The sequence below is a fragment of the Periplaneta americana genome, chromosome 4 (assembly GCF_040183065.1).
Source record: "Periplaneta americana isolate PAMFEO1 chromosome 4, P.americana_PAMFEO1_priV1, whole genome shotgun sequence".
Lineage (NCBI taxonomy): Eukaryota > Metazoa > Arthropoda > Insecta > Blattodea > Blattidae > Periplaneta > Periplaneta americana.
Genome location: NC_091120.1, coordinates 208,308,697 through 208,332,330, shown reverse-complemented (window position 1 = coordinate 208,332,330; position 23,634 = coordinate 208,308,697). Strand labels below are relative to the sequence as shown.

The window sequence follows — 23,634 nt, the reverse complement described above, 5'->3', positions numbered from 1 at the left end:
TCGCATGTAATTACCCGGAGAGAGGACGGACAAACTGCGGTGTGGAGTTGTGGAAGGCAACATGGGCTGCTTACCACACGTTCACGACTAAATACTTCAGACTGCACAGCGGGGAGTACTCAACATATGCGAGGGAAAGAGCAGTTCTTTGTTTAACAACTGCAAGCCAACTGCATTTATTTTTCTCAACTAGGCGTGCAGCTACTGCGTGCAACACAACTTCGAATCACATACTTACTTACTTACTTATTGACTTACTTACTTACTTACTTACTTACTGGCTTTTAAGGAACCCGGAGGTTCATTGCCGCCCTCACATAAGCCCGCCATTGGTCCCTATCCTGAACAAGATTAATCCAGTCTCTATCATCATATCCCACCTCCCTCAAATCCATTTCAATATTATCTTTCCATCCACCTTTCGGCCTCCCTAAAGGTATTTTTCCCTCCGGCCTCCTAATTAACACTCAATATGCATTTCTGGATTCGTCCGTACGTGCTACATGCCCTGCCCATCTCAAACGTCTGGATTTAATGTTCCTAATTACGTCAGGTGAAGAATACAATGCGTGCAGTTCTGCGTTGTGTAACTTTCTCCATTCTCGAGTAACTTAATCCCTCTTAACCAAAATTATTAAAATGGATTTGAGAGAGGTGGGATATGATGATAGAGCCTGGATTAGGAGAGAGTCGGGTAGTATCGGACAGCGGGTAATATCGGACAGTGCGTTTCTTTCATCTACCACCATATGGTAGTACCTGAATGACATGGTTACGTTTCTCTATGCGGCAACACAGAAAAGTAACCATGTCAATCAGGTACTTCATCGTGTGGAAGATGAAAGAAACTCAATGTCCGATATTACCCGCTGTCCGATACTACCCGACTCTCCCCTAATCTTGGTCAGGATAGGGACCTATGGCGGGCTTATGTGAGGGCGGCAATGAACCTCCGGGTTCTTTAAAAGCCAGTAAGTAAGTAAGTAAGTCTAGTCACTCTACTAATATTCAGAGCCAACTGCGGACCCTGTATAATAGCAGAAACAGTAAATGTTGCATAATTAAAGGATTTACACCGCATGGCGTCCGATATGGGAGCTATCGCATCAAATTTTCTGCAATGGAATTGTACGTTTTATCAGGAAACGATAGCATTGTTTCTGTTTATCTGTCATTTAACTTTCGTGAATACATATCACAAACCTCATGAAGGAAATATCGAGTTTGATTACAGCTTGTGCTACACGAATTATATAATTCAACAATCTACTTGCGGAGTTTCTACGTATAGCCCATTCCAAAGGTTTGGACCCCATGAAGACAGAGGCCTTTCCCCCAAGATTTCAGATCTTCAGACAGGATTTTCTCTCCAACGTAGGACATCATTCTATACTTCTACTTCTTCTTACTCCTATCCTTCATTCACGATGCCCCTTGCTTCATCCTCTTCTCCGTTTTCTTCTTATTCTTTTCTTCCTTAAGTTCGGATCTTATGACTGTTTCCCAGATTCAAATTTTAAAACCGGTCCTACTGTCTTCGTTTTGGTCCGCCGCCATTTTTATTCGTTTATGTTATAACAGTAGTTTTCGCTTGCTTGTCTTAAGGGGGAAAGTACTTCTTTCGCTAGTATAAATTTAGTAAAATTCAAAATATAATTTTTACTTACTTATTCTGAACTGATTTTGTTGATTTTGTGGTCCACATCTGTGGAGTAACGGTCAGCGCGTCTGGCCGCGAAACCAGGTGGCCCGGGTTCGATTCCCGGTCGGGGCAAGTTACCTGGTTGGGGTTTTTTGCGGGGTTTTCCCTCAACCCAATATGAGCAAATGCTGGGTAACTTTCGGTGCTGGACCCCGGACTCATTTCACCGGCATTATCACCTTCATCTCATTCATACGCTAAATAACCTAAGATGTTGCAAATTAAGCTACCACGAATAACACCCTGTAAAGTTAATTTGAATAATTTCGAGGGAAAAATTGTTCCGGAGCCTTTATCGAACCCGGGACCTTTTGGTTAAACGTACCAACGCTCTCCCACTGAGCTACCCGGAAACTCTACCCGACACTGTACGTAACAGAAAACCACAATTTAAAGTCACACAGAGTTAGTGTGCACTCAAATGTTGGTTGCTTGACTGTTGTCAGCCCACTTTGAAGTCTGTGGATATAGAGGGAAAAATTGGATCGGTGTCGGGTAGAGTTCCCGGGTAGCTCAGTGGGAGAGCGTTGGTACGTTTAACCGAAAGGTCCCGGGCTCGATACCCGGCCCCGGAACAATTTTTCCCTCGAAATTATTCAACCTAAGATGTTGATAAAGCGTCGTAAAATAACCTATTAATCTACTACTTGATTTTGTGCTAGAACTTTGTGTTGTGATTAGACAATACTTCTATATTAATCAACAATTTTTTAAATCCCAAAAAATGTCTACTGTTAGGAATAATTATATGTTTAAATTGGGGGGTACAATTTGTGGGGGGAAAATTTATTTCGCTAATATCTTGTACTATTTTCAATTTTCTTTTGTTTTCTTCTCTATTTTATTCATAATGGGTTTGAGTTCTTTTATAATCAATAACGAAGTATTATCTTTACATAAAAGAGAAGAAATTTAATATGCATCCTAAACCGTTACTCACATACAATAGCTTATTATTTTTTTTGGTAAGTATAATTTTTTAACTGCACTCTGGAACTTTAATCCTTCTGTTATTAATGTTGTTATGTTTTATTTAACGACGCTCGCAACTGCAGAGGTTATATCAGCGTCGCCGGATGTGCCGGAATTTTGTCCCGCAGGAGTTCTTTTACATGCCAGTAAATCTACTGACATGAGCCTGTCGCATTTAAGCACACTTAAATGCCATCGACCTGACCCGGGATCGAACCCGCAACCTTGGGCATAGAAGGCCAGCGCTATACCAACTTTAAACCTTCTGAATCCCTCACTGTGATTCTAATACCACACGCCATATTGGCTTAGCAAATAGGTCTTGGATTAATTTTAGGGGGAAATTCTTTGAGAAATTTAAAACAAAAAATAGTCATACAATTTTGCTCGTTTTTGCTTCCTTTTCGAGATAAAAATTGTTTTATATGAAACATTTCGTAGCGTGTTTTGGGAAAGCTATTGATATTATTCCCAATATGCTCAGTCAATTTAACAGAGCAGTATATTATGATAATAAATGATTGAAAAAAAATTAGTTTTACTCTCTAAATATGCAGAAATTTGATTCGAACAAATATTACATTGTAAAATTCCTTTTCGAAACGGAAAATTACATTTCTTCGGATCAGATGTGTGCATATTTAGAGAATAAAACTAAAATTATTTCAATAATTTATTATCATAATGCACTGGTTTTTAAAACTGACTGAACATATTGGGAATTAAATCAATGGCTTTCCCAAAACACTACGAAATATTTCATATAAAACAATTTTTATTTCGAAAAGGAAGTAAAAACGAGCAAAATTGGATAACATCTTATTGTTTGAAGTATCTCAAAGAAAAACCCCCTGAAATTCCTTGAGATTACTTGCGGTTCACAATATATATATATATATATATATATATATATATTGTTTTTTTTATTTTTTTTATTTTAGTAGGTTATTTTACGACGCTTTATCAACATCTTAGGTTATTTAGCGTCTAGATGAGATGAAGGTGATAATGCCGGTGAAATGAGTTCGAGGTCCAGCACCGAAAGTTACCCAGCATTTGCTCGTATTGGATTGAGGGGAAACCCCGGAAAAAACCTCAACCAAGTAACTTTTCCCGACCGGGAATCGAACCCGGACCACCTGGTTTCACGACCAGACGCTCTAGGCGTTACTCCACAGGTGTGGACTATATATTGTTTAGAATAAAATATATTCAGAGTAAGTTAGAAGATGAAGTAGCCGAAAATGGAGCTATGTTTGGGACAAATGAACAATAACAAATTTATCGGAGTGTATCTGTCCAGTCCAGAGCTAGCACGAGCCATGAAGGTCAGCTTCGAATTAAGACATAGTCCCGCATTTCTCGTTTATCGGCCCACGTATCAGCTCGCAACCCGAGCTCTTGCGTCTAATCTTATGAATAAGAAAACAGCGCTTTGCGAAATCAAACTACACGCTCAGCTATCTTAAACACAAGCATTCCTCTTAATTACGGTAAACGGTATCGGGTGACACGAGCTGCAGAGAACAGGCAAGCGCGAGGCGAAATAGTACATGAAGAAATGTGTGCAATAAAAGAGACAACTCTCTTGTACTTGGTCTGCATAAATAGAAATGTATGCAATAAAAGAGACAACTGTCTTGTACTTGGTCTGCATAAATAGAAATGTATGCAATAAAAGAGACAACTCTCTTGTACTTGGTCTGCATAAATAGAAATGTATGCAATAAAAGAGACAACTCTCTTGTACTTGGTCTGTATAAATAGAAATGTATGCAATAAAAGAGACAACTCTCTTGTACTTGGTCTGCATAAATAGAAATGTATGCAATAAAAGAGACAACTCTCTTGTACTTGGTCTGTATAAATAGAAATGTATGCAATAAAAGAGACAACTCTCTTGTACTTGGTCTGTATAAATAGAAATGTATGCAATAAAAGAGACAACTCTCTTGTACTTGGTCTGTATAAATAGAAATGTATGCAATAAAAGAGACAACTCTCTTGTACTTGGTCTGTATAAATAGAAATGTATGCAATAAAAATGACAATTTTCTTGTATTTGGTCTGTATAAATAGAAATGTATGCAATAAAAGAGACAACTCTCTTGTACTTGGTCTGTATAAATAGAAATGTATGCAATAAAAGAGACAACTCTCTTGTACTTGGTCTGTATAAATAGAAATGTATGCAATAAAAGAGACAACTCTCTTGTACTTGGTCTGTATAAATAGAAATGTATGCAATAAAAGAGACAACTCTCTTGTACTTGGTCTGTACAAATAGAAATGTATGCAATAAAAGAGACAACTCTCTTGTACTTGGTCTATATAAATAGAAATGTATGCAATAAAAGAGACAACTCTCTTGTACTTGGTCTGTATAAATAGAAATGTATGCAATAAAAGAGACAACTCTCTTGTACTTGGTCTGTATAAATAGAAATGTATGCAATAAAAGAGACAACTCTCTTGTACTTGGTCTGTATAAATAGAAATGTATGCAATAAAAGAGACAACTCTCTTGTACTTGGTCTGTATAAATAGAAATGTATGCAATAAAAATGACAATTTTCTTGTATTTGGTCTGTATAAATAGAAATGTATGCAATAAAAATGACAATTTTCTTGTATTTGGTCTGTATAAATAGAAATGTATGCAATAAAAGAGACAACTCTCTTGTACTTGGTCTGTATAAATAGAAATGTATGCAATAAAAGAGACAACTCTCTTGTACTTGGTCTGTACAAATAGAAATGTATGCAATAAAAGAGACAACTCTCTTGTACTTGGTCTGTACAAATAGAAATGTATGCAATAAAAGAGACAACTCTCTTGTACTTGGTCTGTATAAATAGAAATGTATGCAATAAAAGAGACAACTCTCTTGTACTTGGTCTGTATAAATTGAAATGTATGCAATAAAAGAGACAACTCTCTTGTACTTGGTCTGTATAAATAGAAATGTATGCAATAAAAGAGACAACTCTCTTGTACTTGGTCTGTATAAATAGAAATGTATGCAATAAAAGAGACAACTCTCTTGTACTTGGTCTGTATAAATAGAAATGTATGCAATAAAAATGACAATTTTCTTGTATTTGGTCTGTATAAATAGAAATGTATGCAATAAAAGTGACAACTCTCTTGTACTTGGTCTGTAAAAATATAGATGTGACAACTCTCTTATACTTGCATTGTATTGTATTGTAGTGTAGTGTAGCGTACTCACATGGCTCAACTGTCACGTTGGATGCATTTCTAAGAAGTATTATGGATGATGAAAGTTACATTAGTTCATAGTTCATTTTCTTTTTAGTGGGTATTAAAAGTCATTAAACCACTCCCTACTGGCGTGATCTGTGATGTTGCCTATTGGAATAGTGTGAATGGCATTTGTGGGACAATCTGTATAACATATTTTAGTCTGCAACTTTACCACATTATTTTTGTAAAGTAATGTTAACCCCTGCATGCGCATTGAAGGTGGGAGAATGGAGGTAGAGCTCCATGTTTTCTTGACTTCGGCTTTAGAATGAGGTGGTGTGCTCGGACTACTTTTTACGCGTGGTAAATGACTTGAAACTTTATTTAAAAAATAAATTATTGAATTTTTGGACGAAATGATATGTACAGTAAATCAGCTCAATAAAAGACAATATGCTAATATGTAGTTAAATATGTGACATAAAAAGTAGACATTTGGGACAAAGCCGACAGGCCTTTGCGTTTTGAAAAAATAAAAACATCTTTATTGAAACGTAAGAATTACTACATAGAAAGCTGTATCAACTCTATATTGTCATTATGTCAGAGGAATAATAACTGCTAAACTGCGCCAAGTTTCGCCGTCTCAGCACAGCTTTCCCTACAGCTGCGCTCACAGCAGCTACGTGTGCCGTGCCGCTACACTTGCACTGTTTGTTCTTATCGTTTCTGATATTTTAAGGAGCATGTATTCAAGCCAATGCCGACCATATTGTATACTGTGTTTAGATACGTTTATAAGAAAATAAAGATAACGAATGCCGAAATCGAACTCCAGGTAATCAGAACTGCCAGTCCGTGGCGATAGCCCGTATCGCGTGCCAAGAAGTGCGCAGCTCCAAATCGCCATGTCCCTCCTGTGCGGCGCACTCCGGTTTGATCCCCGAAGCTGACTGCAATGATTTTCCCCGCGTTCCCTCGATGCTCTCAATTTTTCAAATTTGTTCCTTTTCCTATTAAAAGCTTCCTTTGCCATTGCTGTCCTGTTTTTGACTTCCTGCAAGCAGCTCATGTTCCTACTTACAGTACACTCCAAGTATTTGAAGCTGTGCACATGTTCTAATGCCTCACTTCCAATTCGCACGTTTACCTTCTTTATTTTTCTTCCGATAACCAAGGTCTTCGTCTTGTTTTCATCTACCTCCATCCCATACTGTGACGTTTCTTTTCAGTGCAACAAGGTTGTAGCCCATATAATTAATTGAGGGCTCTTACAGGACCCGATTGATGTGATGAGTTTTATGAATATAATCATGTTACAAGTATTCCTTGATCCGGGAACTTAGAAATACACAAAACAAGCAAAAAAACGGAAAAACTCTTACAACATTAACAGTCTGAAACCAACACACTGCAGCCCATAAAGTGTTCTAAAAAGTTTGTCTATCCGATCCCAAAGTTTCTCGTTCTGAGATATAAACACTCTGTATATGAACGAAATAAAACTATATTGAATGTGCAATGTAATCTAGATTATAGAGCACATCTTAATAGGTTTATGCTCGACCATGCCGAAATGTAGTAATTATACATCTGGTAGCAGTCCTTTAATGCATGTCATCAAAGTGCACCTGTTCATTAAAGTTCAGGTTTTCGATTATTCTCGGATATGCAATCGAAAGACAACGAGGGAGACGTCACGGAGGCTGGAAATCCAATACTGTCGCAGAAGGTTATGTTCTGTTACTATAATAATGAGCGTTAATTGTAAATAATATTCAAATAAATTCAATTTGTCATCTCGTTTTTCAATGTATAAATCAATTTCAAGGTTATATCAAGATTAATGTTTATTTTACTCTCTAGATTATATCAAGGTCTATGACATTTGTTTCTCGGAAAAATCAATACTTTCGCGTCTGCGCACATTTCACAATTAACGAGCTATGCACAAGGTCAGTTCCGCTCCCCAGTCAGGTAAGAATAACATGAATACTTATGAATAATTTCAAGTTATAAATATGGCCGAGCATAAAAAGTCGTATGAAACTTGCCTATAATGGTAATTAAGACGCTCGTATGAAAATTATGAAACGAGCGCAAGCGAGTTTCATAAACAAACTTACTCGCGTCTTAATTGCTATCATTATATGCTCGTTGCATAATGTACTATTATTGTTTTGTTTGGAAACAGTGATCTGTATCCAGGTTGGAAAGACGTTGCAAGAAAATATTTTGCTGTCTTTTGTTCCATAATACATTTATTATCCGACTAGCATGTACTGTACTGACATCTAAAGCTCTGTTTACGTATTAACGCCGTACGAGATGAATTGACATGCAGGCCTACTAGTCCAGAAGTAGCACAGAGATGGGCCAGACAGTTGCCTAGCAGTAACTAAATTGAAACACCAACAGCTGAAGGTTCTGGTCTCACCCTAGGCATCCTCGACCAACAGAAATCGGTTCACAGAGTCGTTTAAAAACAAAACTAATACATCTAGCTAACCGTCTCATCTGATATCAGGAAATTACGGAGATTCAGATGTCAGGTTTGGACCTTCCTCACATTGTTGATGGGAACAGCTGTTCACCCCGTTTCCATTTCCGTCCTCAGTTGAAAAAAGTCGTTGTAATAGTCGGAGTCGCTACAGACGGTGGAATCCATTTGACTGACATCCCTTCCGAATAATCGTCCACTGCATTGTCTTTACTCCAGCACGGTGTGGACCAGACATCTATCCAATCTTTCGTAGCTGGAAAAGTTACACTTTTTTTATTATCCAATTTAATAAACCCTATTTCACCCTGAGGTATATTAGGGTTATAGTTGCCACCAAAACACATATTTTATAACCAATAAACAACAGTAAAGTGATAATATAAAATAGTGGTCACAGTTACAAATCACATGAATTATGTAGAAGAATGCACCTTAATGAAAAACGGTGCATTCTTCTTCATAATTCATGTGAATTGTAACTGTGACCACTATTTTATACTGTAACTTTACTAGTGTTTATTGGTTATAAAATATGTATTTTGATGGCAACTATAACCCTAATATACCTCAGGGTGAAATAGGGTTTATTAAATTGGAGAAGTTACACTTAGGGAACTTCCTCACTGGAGCAATTCTAGCGACAACCGATTCGAAATTGAGTTGTAGTTGCAGATTAATTGCTTCTATCACACCGGAGCAACTTCGAGTTTAGTGACTACAAATTCGACTATCAACTGCATCACCAAAATACATAACACACTCAGTTCCTATCAACTAAGTTGATCAACAGAAATCGCAGTTGAGCTGAGATTGAGAGTGTGGGAACGTATGCATAGCTGTATCAATAGCAACTGTAGTTGCTCCAGTGAGTAATCTCCAATTACAGCATTAGAAGCAAAAACTTCTTGCCAAATTAACTTTCCAATCCAGTTCACACTGTTTCAAAGAAATTACAAGTTAAACCTCCTTATCTTTCATCTAGCTCCGAGGAAATTATCAACAGAATCAACCTCACTTTATTGAGGAACAGATCCAATTTTCACACAACCAAAAGAACCTCGATAATTTCCAAATTTCCACTTCTCACCAGCTACTTGATATCTAATACTTCCAAGGAGGACCGACGTTTTTACTGCTGTCAACAATTGAGGACCGTTTTTGCAAAACTTGCTAACTGAAAAAAAAAAAAAAAAAAAACAAATTTTACAGAAGAGACAAAACACTATAGTAAGCAAATTTTGCTGCTAACTCTCACTTAGGAGAAAGCAAGTTTTGAAAAAACGATCACACTTTGACACACTACAAAGAAGAGAAATAATCCAATTTTACTAAGACGCCTTTAACATCATGTAGAGGCCTGCCTTATGTTAACGAATCCATCAAAATCTCAATTTTGCAAATTTTGCAGTTAGCAAGTTTTGCAAAAACAGTCCTCAATTATTCATACCAGAAAATCTTTCATACACACCACAACTCTACTCAACAGCTCCCTTCACACCTGTGGAGTAACGGTCAGCGCGTCTGGCTGCGAAACCAGGTGGCCCGGGTTCGAATCCCGGTCGGGGCAAGTTACCTGGTTGAGGTTTTTTCCAGGATTTTCCCTCAACCCAATACGAGCAAATGCTGGGTAACTTTCGGTGCTGGACCCCGGACCCATTTCACCAGCATTATCACCTTAATTTCATTCAGACGCTAAATAACCTGAGATGTTGATACAGCGTCGTAAAATAACCCAATTAAAAAAAAATCAACAGCTCCCCTAAGAAAGAATCAGTGAAGTTGGCTCACACTTTCTAGCAAATCCAACATGTGGACACCCTTCTCTCATCTCTTGTGATATCAACGGAACTCACAAGCCACCAGGTGTCCTAAGATAGGAAGATGGAAAGATGGCTCATCCCCCATACTTGCAATCAACACCGGGAATTAAAAGCGGACTTGTGGAGGGCGTGCTCGATCTGTAACACTCGTGCTGCAGGAGGGTAATTTCAAACCCCTAGTCAATTATCCGCCTTGTGGATGTGTTTATCTTCAACAATGGCGCTATTATATGAAAAATTCTCGTAAAAGACTTTTCTCTCTTTAAATCGCCGTTGCTTTTGCACACCCTGTACACAATCAATTGTACACATTATCACGGAAATTAAAAGCAAGGTGCATATCGTAGCAGATACGGCGTTGTGTCGAGATACGACCTCAACGTGTCGAGGCGGCCGGGCTGATTACGGCCCTATAAAACCCCGGACGGCGTTCTGAGAGAAGCAGGGAGGCCTGAACATGGCGACGCCGCGCATTGGTGCCGCCTTCGTGGTGCTGGTGAGTATGCTTGCATTTAATTTTAAACTTCACTTCATTTTAAGTCCGGCTTTCAGTCTCTTTATCAATTTCTTGTATTTCGCTGAATTAGCTTCTGACTGCTTATTCTGGCCTCGCCATCTTCCTACATCTTTCTTCATGACTTCGATGCTAGTTTTGTGGCCCTAGTGTAACGAGTACACTCCATTCAATTATATATTTTGTTAGTTTTCTTCTGAATCTTGGACACCCAATTCCGTTATTAAGTGTTCATTTCTTTCTCTGCATACTGTTGAACATCCTTTCACAGTTTTCCTTAATTTCATTTCGGATCTTCTGTATAAACAATAATATTACAAATTCTGAGAATTTTCTGATAATTTCATTGAATCCATGTTGAATCTTTCGTACACTACTTTTAACACTTGAATATAAATAATTAATTAAATGGCGATAGGCTTGTATAAAACCTTAGCACAGCCAGTATTAAAGCTATGGTAGCGAAGCGTGGACTGTGAAGAATAAAGATGTCAGTAGAATAACAGCAAGTGAGATGAGGTTCATGAGAGCAACAGCTGGGTATACTCGCTAGGATCATAAAAAAAATGAGGACATAATGCGAGAACTTCAAATAGAACCCATTATGCAGTTCATCAGCAAATATCAACTTCAGTGGAAGGGTCATCTCGAACGAATGAATCGATGCAGAATTCCAAAAGCACTGTTTCATTACCATCCGTATGGCAAAAGATCTCTAGGCCGTCCAAAGAAGAGATGGACTGAAAATTCTAGTTTGAGATCGTAACAGGCCACTTGGCCTAATACTTGTTAGGAAGATGATGATGATGATTATGATGATGATGATGATGATGATTAAATGGCGATCTTACTCGTGTTAATTTTGTAAGCATGTGCGGCTTACAGCTGTTTCGGTGTTTCTTCAGACCATCCTCAGAGCCTACTAGATCTCGGCGTCATCTCGAACTTCGCTGCCTGTTGTGTGGGTGCGTTCGATTGTTGAAAAGTGGAGTCAAATAGTGTGTGTGGTCTGAAATCGATCCTGATCAAATTTTCAACACACAGATCAATTTCAGAACACACACACTATTTGACACCACATTTCAACACTTTTCAACAATCTAACGCACCCACGCAACATGCAGCAAAGTTCCAGATGACGCCGAGATCTAGTAGACTCTGAGGATGGTGTGAAGAAACACCGAAACAGCTGTAAGCCGCATATGCTTACACAATTAACACAAGTAAGATCGCCATTTAATCAATTATTTAATTTCATTGAGCTCTACGAATCTTTCTTGTCATTATAATTATTTCGAGATGGAAGATCGAGAACTAATTATCCCATGGCCAGAATTATCAATTTAAAACTAAAAGAAATTATCACAGACAATTATGACCACGAATGGTATTCGGCTATAGCTATAATCCTCAATTAATGTTATAGTATGAGTGCATTTCATTTATTTTCTGTGAAGGCAGAGACTTTATACGACTCTGTTACATTTTCCCGAAAGGCTGTAAGCCTATTTTCAAGTTTCCGAAAACCAAATGCCTAAAGTTTTTCTTCCGAAAGTCCTTAATTCCGAATAGCGCAACTATTGCTGATAATTAAGATCAACATTATGCGTACTATTGACTAAACTATAACATAAGGGAACCAACCTCAAACGTGCCCTCTACAAACTACTCGTGGTTTTTCAATAAATTGTAACTTCTCTTTCGTGCCAAAAATAATTACCCTGCCTTCATGACTGCCTTCCTAAGGATACGTGTCCACTAGTAGCCATAGCTCACCCTCAAAGATTTCCTTTATAACTGTAGGATCTTAAAAGGATCTGCTGTGTTGGATTTGGGGTTCATGTCTCTCCTCTCTTCGAAGGATATCTTTAAATTTTCCCGTTCTTCTCGTGTTTTCTAACTTTGTCTCCATGATGTTATAATACATTTACTATCTTGTGTCGTAATATCCTACATTTTTATTTACAAAAGTACAATAATTCACTTGGTCTACAAATTGTCCGCTTTAAACGTGACTTTGTACAAATTTGTACAGAATAATTTTTCGCGTATTGCAATCACTGTAATATTACTTTACTTACTTACTGGCTTTTAAGGAATCCGCAGGTTCATTTCCGCCCTCACATAAGCTTGCCATCGGTCCCTATCCTGAGTAAGATTAATCCAATCTCTACCATCATATCCCACCTCTCTCAAATCCATTTCTATACTATCTTCCCATCTAAGTCTCGGCCTCCCCAAAGGTCTTTTTCCCCACCGGCCTCCCAACTAACACTCTATATACATTTCTGGATTCGCCCATACGTACTACATGCCCTGCCCATCTCATAGTCTGGATTTTATGTTCCTAATTATGTCAGGTGAAGAATACAATGCGTGCAGTTCTGTGTTGTGTAACTTTCTCTATTCTCCTGTAACTTCATCCCTCTTAGCCCCAAATATTTTCCTAAGCACCATATTCTCAAACACCCTTAACCTATGTTCCTCTCTCAAAGTGAGAGTCGAAGTTTCACAACCATACAGAACAACCGGTAATATAACTGTTTTATAAATTCTAACTTTCAGATTTTTTGACAGAAGACTGTATGATAAAAGCTTCTCAACCGAATAATAACAGCATTTTCCATATTTATTCTGTGTTTAATTTCCTCCCGAATATCATTTATATTTGTTACTGTTGCTCCCAGGTATTTCAATTCTTCCACCTTTTCAAAAGATAAATTTCCAATTTTTATATTTCCATTTCGTACAATTCTCGTCATGAGACATAATCATATACTTTGTCTTTTCGAGATTTACTTCCAAACCTATCTCTTTACTTGCTTCAAGTAATATTACTTTACTGCTTAAAATATATGAGTAACTTACAACGAGATAGCAAGCATATTAGTTACTTGTGGAGTAACTGACTGTAAGTAATAGTAATTTATTTTCCATTACACAGGTGCAGTGTATGAACATTATTATGTAAGGAACTCATCTAATACAATCAGAAATAGTTACGTACAATGCAGTTGTCTATTTAAAGAATATTTCGCTACGATAGGAAACTGTCAACATTCTCCGTTCTTTCAATGAAAGTTTTAAAAAATCGCCGAGTTTAATTAAGAAATGGTTTTCAATATTATTTTGCTCTGTACAGTAAAACTTCTGTTTATCAGGTAAGGATCTGCTGCATCCCAAGTCATTATACTGTTTGCTGATGTAGCCGTAGTAGCAAGACATCAATGTTTTCTGCTACAGTGTTGCGATAATTTAGAATTGAGAGAAGCTATCTGATTAGAAATATGACCGACATGTTCTTTATAATTAAAATATGATTTAACAGTTACACCGAATAATTTAGAAACAGGTACTTCTTCTATTGACATGTTTTTAAATATGAATTTACGTTATTAGAAACACGTTGTAGTACAACACTATGTTAGCAATATTCTCCCTCACGAATGACAAACGCGGCACTGAGAAGTGGGTGCACGAACACAGGACTCATTTTTCGTGTGTCTGTTGCAGATCTCGCTTCTCGCTACGGGCCAGTCCAGAGGTAAAGTACGAGAACAGCACTAATCCTAAATATTTTGTTTTAAAACAATATCACGCAGTGGGAATTTCTTTGTTTTAGAGCACCGTACAATTAGCTAATACTAATGTTGTTTTATATAGCCTAGTTATTCTCCAAATGATTTACACATTTGTACTGCAATAGGGGAAAGTACCTGAAATTGGACCGGCATGCAAATTGGACCGATCGTTTTTTCAAGTAACCTAATGCAGTATCTACCATCTAGTGGTAGATTTATGAACTACGAGCTTCCCTCATCTAATTTTGTAAATATTGTGCAGTTGGCAATCATGTAAACTTAGTAACACAGTTTTATTATTTTTTTTAAGCTTCTGATGTTATTGTCGTTACCATTATCGTAAGATATTTAAGAAAAGACAGTTGAGTGAGGGATTTTTTATTAATAATGTGCAGTAGTATGTACAACAACGTACCTTTTCGCAAAGTTACATAAATCTTTGCCTTTTTTAAGTTTTGTTGGATGTCTAGAGAAATAAATTTACTTTTTCCTGCAAATTGAACCGAAAAGGTTTTTTAATTGGACCATTATTAGATTTATGTATAATATTGTTTTTTGCTTATGTAATGAAATGTATGAATCCAAATAACAATACGAGAGTGTTTCACATCAAAAGTAACAACCAGCCCTAGTAAAGTGTAGTTTGAAATTCATCTTGTAAGATACAGAGCACTAGGTACAACTTTCAGCTAAGCGGCCGTAACCTCGGAAGGCATTCGAGTGGATCTTGGAAGATAAAATTACAGATAAATAGATAAAGGGAAGGAAAATGAAGACGGAGACGATGTAGTTGAAGAAAAATGGCAGCATACGAGATAAAAATTACGATAACGATAAAACAAAAACAACTGTGAAATAAATACCATGATGAAGACGAACATAAAGACAAAAACTTTGGTAAGATAAAGATGTACAGCAAGGGCACGGATGATGAAGATACAAACAAGACAACGATGAAGCAGAGTAAGACAATGATGATAAAGAGCAAGAGACAGCGATGATGTGGATGAAGGGAAAGATAAAGATGAGGATGTGGATGGACTTGAAGACGATGATAAAATGGAAATAAAGGAAGATATTACGATGAATGAACACGATGATGAAGTCGAGTACCAAGACAACAATGATGTCGAGGACCAAAATGATAATGAAGATGGAAATGCATACCAAATACGACGATGTAAAAAAATGAACACCAGAACAACGATAAAAACGGAGTCGTAGACGATGAAGATAAGACCAAGAAAGTCAATGAAGATGGAAAAGATTAAAATGAAGACGAAAACAAAGATTAATATAAAATGTACTTTTGTGCAAAGTGTGTTCAGTAGTTTTGTGCAAAATGTGTTAAATGTTCAACATAAAATTGTTCTATAATCGTTAAAGTTAAATTCATGTAACGTCCAGCTCATTAATAAACTAAGCCATAAGAATGATAAATGTGGTCCAATTTAAAAACTCCAGGTCCAATTTAGAAGATCATTCTTGCATATTGGACCAAGTGCAGATCATTACATTTTGTTTGGTGTTGTCTTCTAAACTGTTACTTGTAACGTGTTGTAGTTTTACATGTGTGTTTTTAAAATGTCAAGGTATGTTTTGGTGATAAAGTGAAAATTTTAAGTGTTTCCGTTTTGACAAAAAATTAGAAAATGTTGGAATTGGTCCAATTTGGGAGACCCTCCCCTATTAGTAGGTAAGTTTACGTAGCTTAAGGTACGGTCACACGTCGCTACTTTTGTTGCGCAACTTTTCTACTGCAGCTGCAAAAGTTGCGTGTCGTGTTCACACGTAAGCCAAAAGTAGCACGCTGCACGCTACTTTTCGTGCTGCGCAACCCGAGTGCAGCAAAAGTTGCAACTGGAGGTTGCGAGTCTGTTCACACGCAAGGCGCTACTTTTGCAGCCGCAGTCATGCTGCAGGTTTCCATCTCCGTGTTGACTTCTCAACATACATTTTGTGGTTATGTTCGCATTATTAAGAAACTCATGCGAAAGCTTCCGTATCTATTATTTGCTTTTCTGTCCTAACTACTATAAAGCTTTCAAAAACGCCTATATACTTAAATGAAAACCAACAGTATATTAACGTAATCAATGTTGGCAACCCTCCTGTTTGGAACTACGCTACGGAAAATTTAAAAAATGAATTATATCGTCACCAATTATGCTCAGACTGTGTTGTGTATTTCATAACTGTTACAAATAATTTATATTCATCACATTTAACATTAAAATACATCCAAACAATAAAAGTATCATTGGCACATTTGGGTGGCAACACTGGTTGCAACCGCAGCAAAAGTTTCAACAAAACCGATATCAAAAATGCTGCGGCTGCAACCCTGAGAACCCTGTTCACAGTCGCTACTTTTAAGTTGCGCGCAGCATGGAAAAGTAGCGGGCAGCAGGTTCGGCAGCCGCTACTTTCGGGTCGCACCGTTGTTCACACGTCACAGTACGAGAGTTGCGCAGTTTTTTGTACTGCAGCGCTGCAAAAGTAGCGACGTGTGACCGTACCTTTAGAATGACCTTGAAGCATATGTTTTAAAATTTTCTAAATTTTAGCAACATAAAACAATCCTCGACTAATCTTTTTCAGTATTTATCAAACTTCATTTTAGAACTCTGCTGAGCGCGTATTTCAGTCTCAAGTTCACATTTCTCTACTATTCAACAAACTCATCTAGAAATAACATAACATGGAGAAGGTCTTATTGGCGAAATAAACAGGGCGATAGTACAAAAACTCAACCTAATAAGTAAATGTATGTATAGTGGGCACACACTGCGAGCGTCTTCATGAAGCAAAATCTGCTTTACTGGAAATTTTGCAGCTTTCATATCCTATGGTGGAGGAGGAGGTGCATTCGGAGGAGGAGGTGCATTCAGTGGAGGATATGGGGGAGGTGGATTCGGAGGAGGATATGGGGGAGGTGCAGGAGGGTTGATGGGAGGTGGAGGAATGTTTGGTGGTGAGTAAATTAGATTTGTAACAAAGGTCTTGTTAAGTATTGCATTATAATCCAAAATAAACTGATCAATTTTTAAATTCCAGGAGGTACAATGGGAGGAGGTGGTAGCTTCGGAGGTACCTTTGGAGGAGGTGGCAGTTTAGGAAATATGTTTGGAGGAGGTAGCGGCATTGGACGTGCAATTGGAGGTGGTGGTGGATTTGGAGGTGGTGGTGGATTTGGAGGTGCCTTTGGAGGAGGAACTGGTATTGGAGGTGTAACAGGAGGCGGCGGTACTGCAGGAGCCTTTGGAGGAGGTAGTGGCATTGGTGGTGGCTTTGGCGGAGGTGGAGGTATAGGAGGAGGTGGAGGCATTGGAGGTGGCGTAGGAGGAGGTGGAGGTATAGGAGGAGGTGGAGGAATTGGAGGAGGTGGAGGAATTGGAGGAGGTGGAGGCATTGGGGTTGGCGTAGGAGGAGGTGGAGGTATAGGAGGAGGTGGAGGAATTGGAGGAGGTGGAGGTATAGGAGGAGGTGGAGGTATAGGAGGAGGTGGAGGAATTGGAGGAGGTGGAGGTATAGGAGGAGGTGGAGGTATAGGAGGAGGTGGAGGAATTGGAGGAGGTGGAGGCATTGGGGTTGGCGTAGGAGGAGGTGGGGGTATTGGAGGAGGTGGAGGTATAGGGGGAGGTGGGGGATTTGGACCAGGACCTGGCATAGGAGGAATTGGAGGACTTCAGGTTTGCAAAATTTGTAGTGTGAGACCAATAGGGACCGGTTATGGAGGTGCAGGAGGTATAGGAGGTGGAGGGGGATTTGGAGGCGGATTCGGAGGAAGTGTGGGAGGTGGAGGAGTATTAGGTGGTCCTTTCGGAGGAGGTATGGGCGGTGGAGGAGGACTGGGAGGTGGAATCGGAGGAGGTATGGGAGGGGGACTAGGATTAGGAGGTGGTTTTGGAGGAATGGGAGGTAGTGGATTAGTAGGTGGGTACAGAGGAGGTATGGGAGGTGGAGGAGGATTGGGTGGTGGATTCGGAGGTGGTATGGGAGGTGGAGGAGGATTGGGTGGTGGATTCGGAGGAGGTTTGGGAGGCGGAGGTGGAATAGGCGGTGGATATGGCGGAGGTATGGGTGGTGGAGGGGGATTAGGTGGTGGATACGGAGGAGGTATGGGAGGTGGGGGAGGTTTAGGCGGTGGATTCGGAGGAGGTATGGGAGGTGGAGGAGGATTAGGTGGTGTGTATGGGGGAGGTATGGGAGGTGGAGGAGGTTTAGGTGGTGGATTCGGAGGAGGTATGGGAGGTGGAGGAGGATTAGGTGGTGTGTACGGGGGAGGTATGGGAGGTGGAGGAGGTTTAGGTAGTGGATACGGAGGAGGTATGGGAGGTGGGGGAGGGTTAGGCGGTGGATTCGGAGGAGGTATGGGAGGTGGCGGAGGATTAGGCGGGGGATTCGGAAGAGGTATGGGAGGTGGAGGAGGAATAGGCGGTGGATATGGCGGAGGAATGGGAGGTGGCGGAGGATTAGGTGGTGGATTCGGAAGAGGTATGGGAGGTGGGGGAGGGTTAGGCGCTGGATATGGAGGAGGTATGGGAGGTGGAGGAGGTTTGGGTGGTGGATATGGTGGAGGAATGGGAGGTGGAGGAGGATTGGGTGGGGGATTCGGAAGGGGTATGGGAGTTGGAGGTGGGTTAGGTGGTGGATTCGGAAGAGGTATGGGCGGTGGGGGAGGATTAGGCGGTGGATACGGAGGAGGTATGGGAGGTGGAGGAGGTTTAGGTGGTGGATTTGGAGGAGGTATAGGAGGTGGAGGAGGTTTAGGTGGTGGATACGGAGGAGGTGTAGGAGGTGGAGGAGGATTAGGTGGTGGATTCGGAAGAGGTATGGGAGGTGGAGGAGGTTTAGGCGCTGGATATGGAGGAGGAGGAGGTTTAGGTGGTGGATACGGAGGAGGTATGGGAGGTGGAGGAGGTTTAGGTGGTGGATTCGGAGGAGGTGTAGGAGGTGGAGGAGGATTAGGTGGTGGATTCGGAAGAGGTATGGGAGGTGGAGGAGGTTTAGGCGCTGGATATGGAGGAGGAGGAGGTTTAGGTGGTGGATACGGAGGAGGTATGGGAGGTGGAGGAGGTTTAGGTGGTGGATTCGGAGGAGGTGTAGGAGGTGGAGGAGGATTAGGTGGTGGATTCGGAAGAGGTATGGGAGGTGGAGGAGGTTTAGGCGCTGGATATGGAGGAGGAGGAGGTTTAGGTGGTGGATACGGAGGAGGTATGGGAGGTGGAGGAGGTTTAGGTGGTGGATTCGGAGGAGGTATGGGAGGTGGAGGAGGATTAGGTGGTGGATTCGGAAGAGGTATGGGAGGTGGAGGAGGTTTAGGCGCTGGATATGGAGGAGGAGGAGGATTGGGTGGTGGATATGGTGGAGGAATGGGAGGTGGAGGAGGTTTAGGTGGTGGATTCGGGGGAGGTATGGGAGGCGGAGGAGGTTTAGGTGGTGGATTCGGGGGAGGTATTGGAGGTGGAGGAGGTTTAGGTGGTGGATACGGAGGAGGTATGGGAGGTGGAGGAGGATTAGTTGGTGGATTCGGAGGAGGTATGGGTGGCGGAGGAGGGATAGGCGGTGGATATGGGGGAGGAATGGGAGGTGGAGGAGGATTGGGTGGAGGATTCGGAAGAGGTATGGGAGGTGGCGGAGGATTAGGTGGGGGATTCGGAAGAGGTATGGGAGGTGGAGGAGGAATAGGCGGTGGATATGGCGGAGGAATGGGAGGTGGCGGAGGATTAGGCGGGGGATTCGGAAGAGGTATGGGAGGTGGAGGAGGAATAGGCGGTGGATATGGCGGAGGAATGGGAGGTGGCGGAGGATTAGGTGGAGGATTCGGAAGAGGTATGGGAGGTGGAGGAGGAATAGGCCTTGGATATGGCGGACGAGTGGGAGGTGGCGGAGGATTAGGCGGGGGATTCGGTAGAGGTATGGGAGGTGGAGGAGGAATAGGCGGTGGATATGGCGGAGGAATGGGAGGTGGAGGAGGATTAGGCGGGGGATTCGGAAGAGGTATGGGAGGTGGAGGAGGTTTAGGTGGTGGATTCGGAGGAGGTATGGGTGGCGGAGGAGGAATAGGCGGTGGATATGGCGGAGGAGTGGGAGGTGGCGGAGGATTAGGTGGCGGGATGGGAGGAGGTCTTAATGTTGTCGAAGAAGATTTAATCCCTGCGGACGTAATGGGTTAGAAGTAATGAGGCGCATTGTGTATCTCTGTGTTCCTCTTAAAAAGGAATGCGTAAGAAAGTTGCAAACCTCAATAAAAGAATGTGTCTTATTGCTTCTTATTGTAAAATGCACTAGAAAAAATAACTAGAGTTATTCTTCTAAATTGAATTTATCTTTTTTTCTCTCATTGTTAATTGCAATATGAGAAACAGAGTTTGGAATTCATGAACTTTATGTACTCAATCGCAATCAATGAAAATAAACGATCAGTCTTTTTGTTTCGAACCATTTACGCTGCAGCACTGACATTTTTTTATGTCATAGAAATGTAACTGTAAGAGTGATAATAAATATTTTGTAATTGAGGGGCGTTTTTGCAAAAGTCGATATATGCAGAAATCAAGATTTTAAAGAAATTATACTAAGTGAAAGGATCTATCGAGTTTCGAAAAAACCTGGAAGGTTTGGTAGTCTCAACATACGGTATGAATCAAGTTTTGGTAAATCTGATTTCATAGATCGATTCCGGAGGTAGAAAACATAGATATCCATATGTAACTCACTTTCAAAAATTTCTGCATCTATCGACTTTTGCAAAAACGCTCCTCAATTGAGTTGTGATTTAAGTCTGTGGCAAGTGTTGTCAACAATTTTAAATGTACTCGTAGATATGTGCCCAAAATTGTTACATGAACAACATCAATAAAGTCGTCTACAAAAATTAAAACTTGTTTCACTCTTTCCTCTTAAGACGAAGTTAGATAATCAATTTGTTTCCTCATTTCTTTTGCATTATGTGAAAAACTACTGCAGGATCGCAAATCAAGATTTCAGGTATAACTCCCTGCAAAGTTGATTTGAATAATTTCGAGAGAAAAATTGTTCCGGGGCCGGGCATCGAACCTGGGAAAAATTGGATCGGTGTCGGGTAGAGTTCCCGGGTAGCTCAGTTGGTAGAGCGTTGGTACGTTAAACCAAAGGTCCCAGGTTCGATGCCCGGCCCCGGAACAATTTTTCTCTCGAAATTATTCAAATCAACTTTACAGGGAGTTATACCTGAAATCTTGATTTGCATAATACACGTCACTGTTCGTTAACAGAAAACCACAATTTAAGTCACACGGAGTTAATGTGCACTCGAAGTTGGTTGCTTGACGGTTGTCAGCTCACTTTGAGGTCTGTGGATATAGAGGGAAAAATTGGATCGGTGTCGGGTAGAGTTCCCGGGTAGCTCAGTTGGTAGAGCGTTGGTACGTTAAACCAAAGGTCCCAGGTTCTATGCCCGGCCCCGGAACAATTTTTCTCTCGAAAAATTACTGCAGGATCGTTGGGTAGACATTCATCATCAGTAAAGGCTGGTTGATGAATTCTCTTTTGGGAGTATTTCAAATCGCCAAGTAAATGTGCAAGACCCACCATTCAGAACCAGTGGCGTATGCTGAACCTGGAGTTTGGGTGTTCTGTTAAAAATATATAGTTGGTCTATCTCGCACAATTATTATAGGCCTAAGTGAAATATCGGGTCAACATTAACTGCCATTTTTAATATATAATTTAGTATTATTTATAAATATTAACTATGGGGCGGATGTTGATGACCTAAAAATCTACTTAATATGATCATTAAAATGCCCTTAAACTAACGGAAAAATGACATAAAATTAAAAGAAAATGACATTTAAATATTATTCAAAGTACTCGCACCACAACTTCTTAAAAATTAGTCACCTTGTTTCAATGACTGCCCTGGAAATGCCGGAGAAAGGAGGCAACTACAAATAACGTTATTCAAAATTGCATTATTTGTGATCAAACAATAAGCATGGCCAGCAAAATAACCTGCTTGAAGTTCCACAACCCGGTAACTATTCTACAGACTGATTTGTATAGAACTGACACATTCCTTTCATTAATTGTTTCAAAACGAATTGTGCTAGCGACAACTTATTATACCTAAAATGTAGAAGAATTTTGGGAGATTATTAACCTCTATAGCAAATGTTGTCCGGCGTTGTCAAATCCGGAGATCTCGGTGGCCACAGGTTCCTGGAAATTATTCGGTCGTCACATAACCGGATAAATGGAATCATGCTTCATCTGTGAACCATGTGATGGACATATGGCAGGATTTTGCACAATGAACGTCTGAAACCAACAACAATTCAATCTTTTATCCTTATCTGGTTCCTGTAGCTGATGAACAACCGTAACCCTATATGGCTTTAGGCTCTCTGACACATTGAGTAGGTGTACCCTGTCTTCTGCGACAAACGCCTTAATGATTTTTTGGGCGACTGCTCCAGTCGTGCTCTTACGTCAACAACATCCGTGGGAAGCCTAGATCAACGATGCTTGCCCTTTTCACTCACCAGAGATCCAGTTGTTTCCAATTTGTTTACCAGTCCCAGTATTGTGTTTCTTTTGGAAGGATTGCGAACACCAAATTATCTCTGGTATGCCCTTTGAGTAGCTGTAATTGATGTAACAGACCTCACATCGATGTCTCATTGACCTGCGAACACGATCCCAATCTCCAGGAGTATTGCGTATGTCCTCAGAACATGCCACAATTCGATTCCGAAGGGATTCCAAATCAGGCACCGGAGACGAATAAACTAATGATTTTAAATGGCCCCACAAGTAGAAATCGAGAGGGTTCAGATCAGGTGAGCGTGGAGGCCAAGCAATTGGGCCACCTCTACCTATCCATCGATCAGGAAACCTTCGATCCAAGTACCGGCGAGCCGTACGACTGAAGTGTGCAGGAGCGCCATCATGCAAGAAGTGAATGTGTTGACGATTGATCAGTGGAGTGTCTTCTAAAACATGAGGTATGGTGTTTTCCAGGAAGTTTGTGTACGCCTGCCCTGTAAGTCTGTTTACAAGTACATGGGGTCCAACTAATCGATCACCAATGATACCGGCCCACATGTTGAGGGAGAACCACACCTGGTGATGAGATGGAACAGTTGCACGTGGGTTTTCATACGCCCATACATGCCGATTGTGGAAATTTGTTATGCCATCTCGTGTGAACTGTGCTTCATCTGTAAATAATACTAAGGCAGGAAAGTTCGGATTTACACCACACTGCTGCAAGAACCACTGACAGAACCTAACTCGTGCAGGGTAATCTGCTGGTGACAGGGCCTGTACACGTTGCAAATGATAAGGA

The 23,634-nt window shown here is 40.4% G+C and overlaps 2 protein-coding genes across 2 annotated transcripts in view; one reads left to right on the top strand and one right to left on the bottom strand.

Moving 5' to 3' along the window:
* Nucleotides 1–23,634, bottom strand: part of gogo (golden goal) — an 849,136-nt gene that overhangs the window by 90,012 nt on the left and 735,490 nt on the right. The window lies entirely within an intron of this gene.
* On the top strand, nt 10,661–18,014 carry LOC138698768 (uncharacterized). The gene is made up of 5 exons (XM_069824990.1): nt 10,661–10,701; nt 14,233–14,263; nt 17,137–17,274; nt 17,358–17,930; nt 18,010–18,014. The coding sequence occupies exons 1-5, from the start codon at nt 10,663–10,665 to the stop codon at nt 18,012–18,014; spliced, it is 786 nt and encodes a 261-aa protein (XP_069681091.1). The 5' UTR covers nt 10,661–10,662.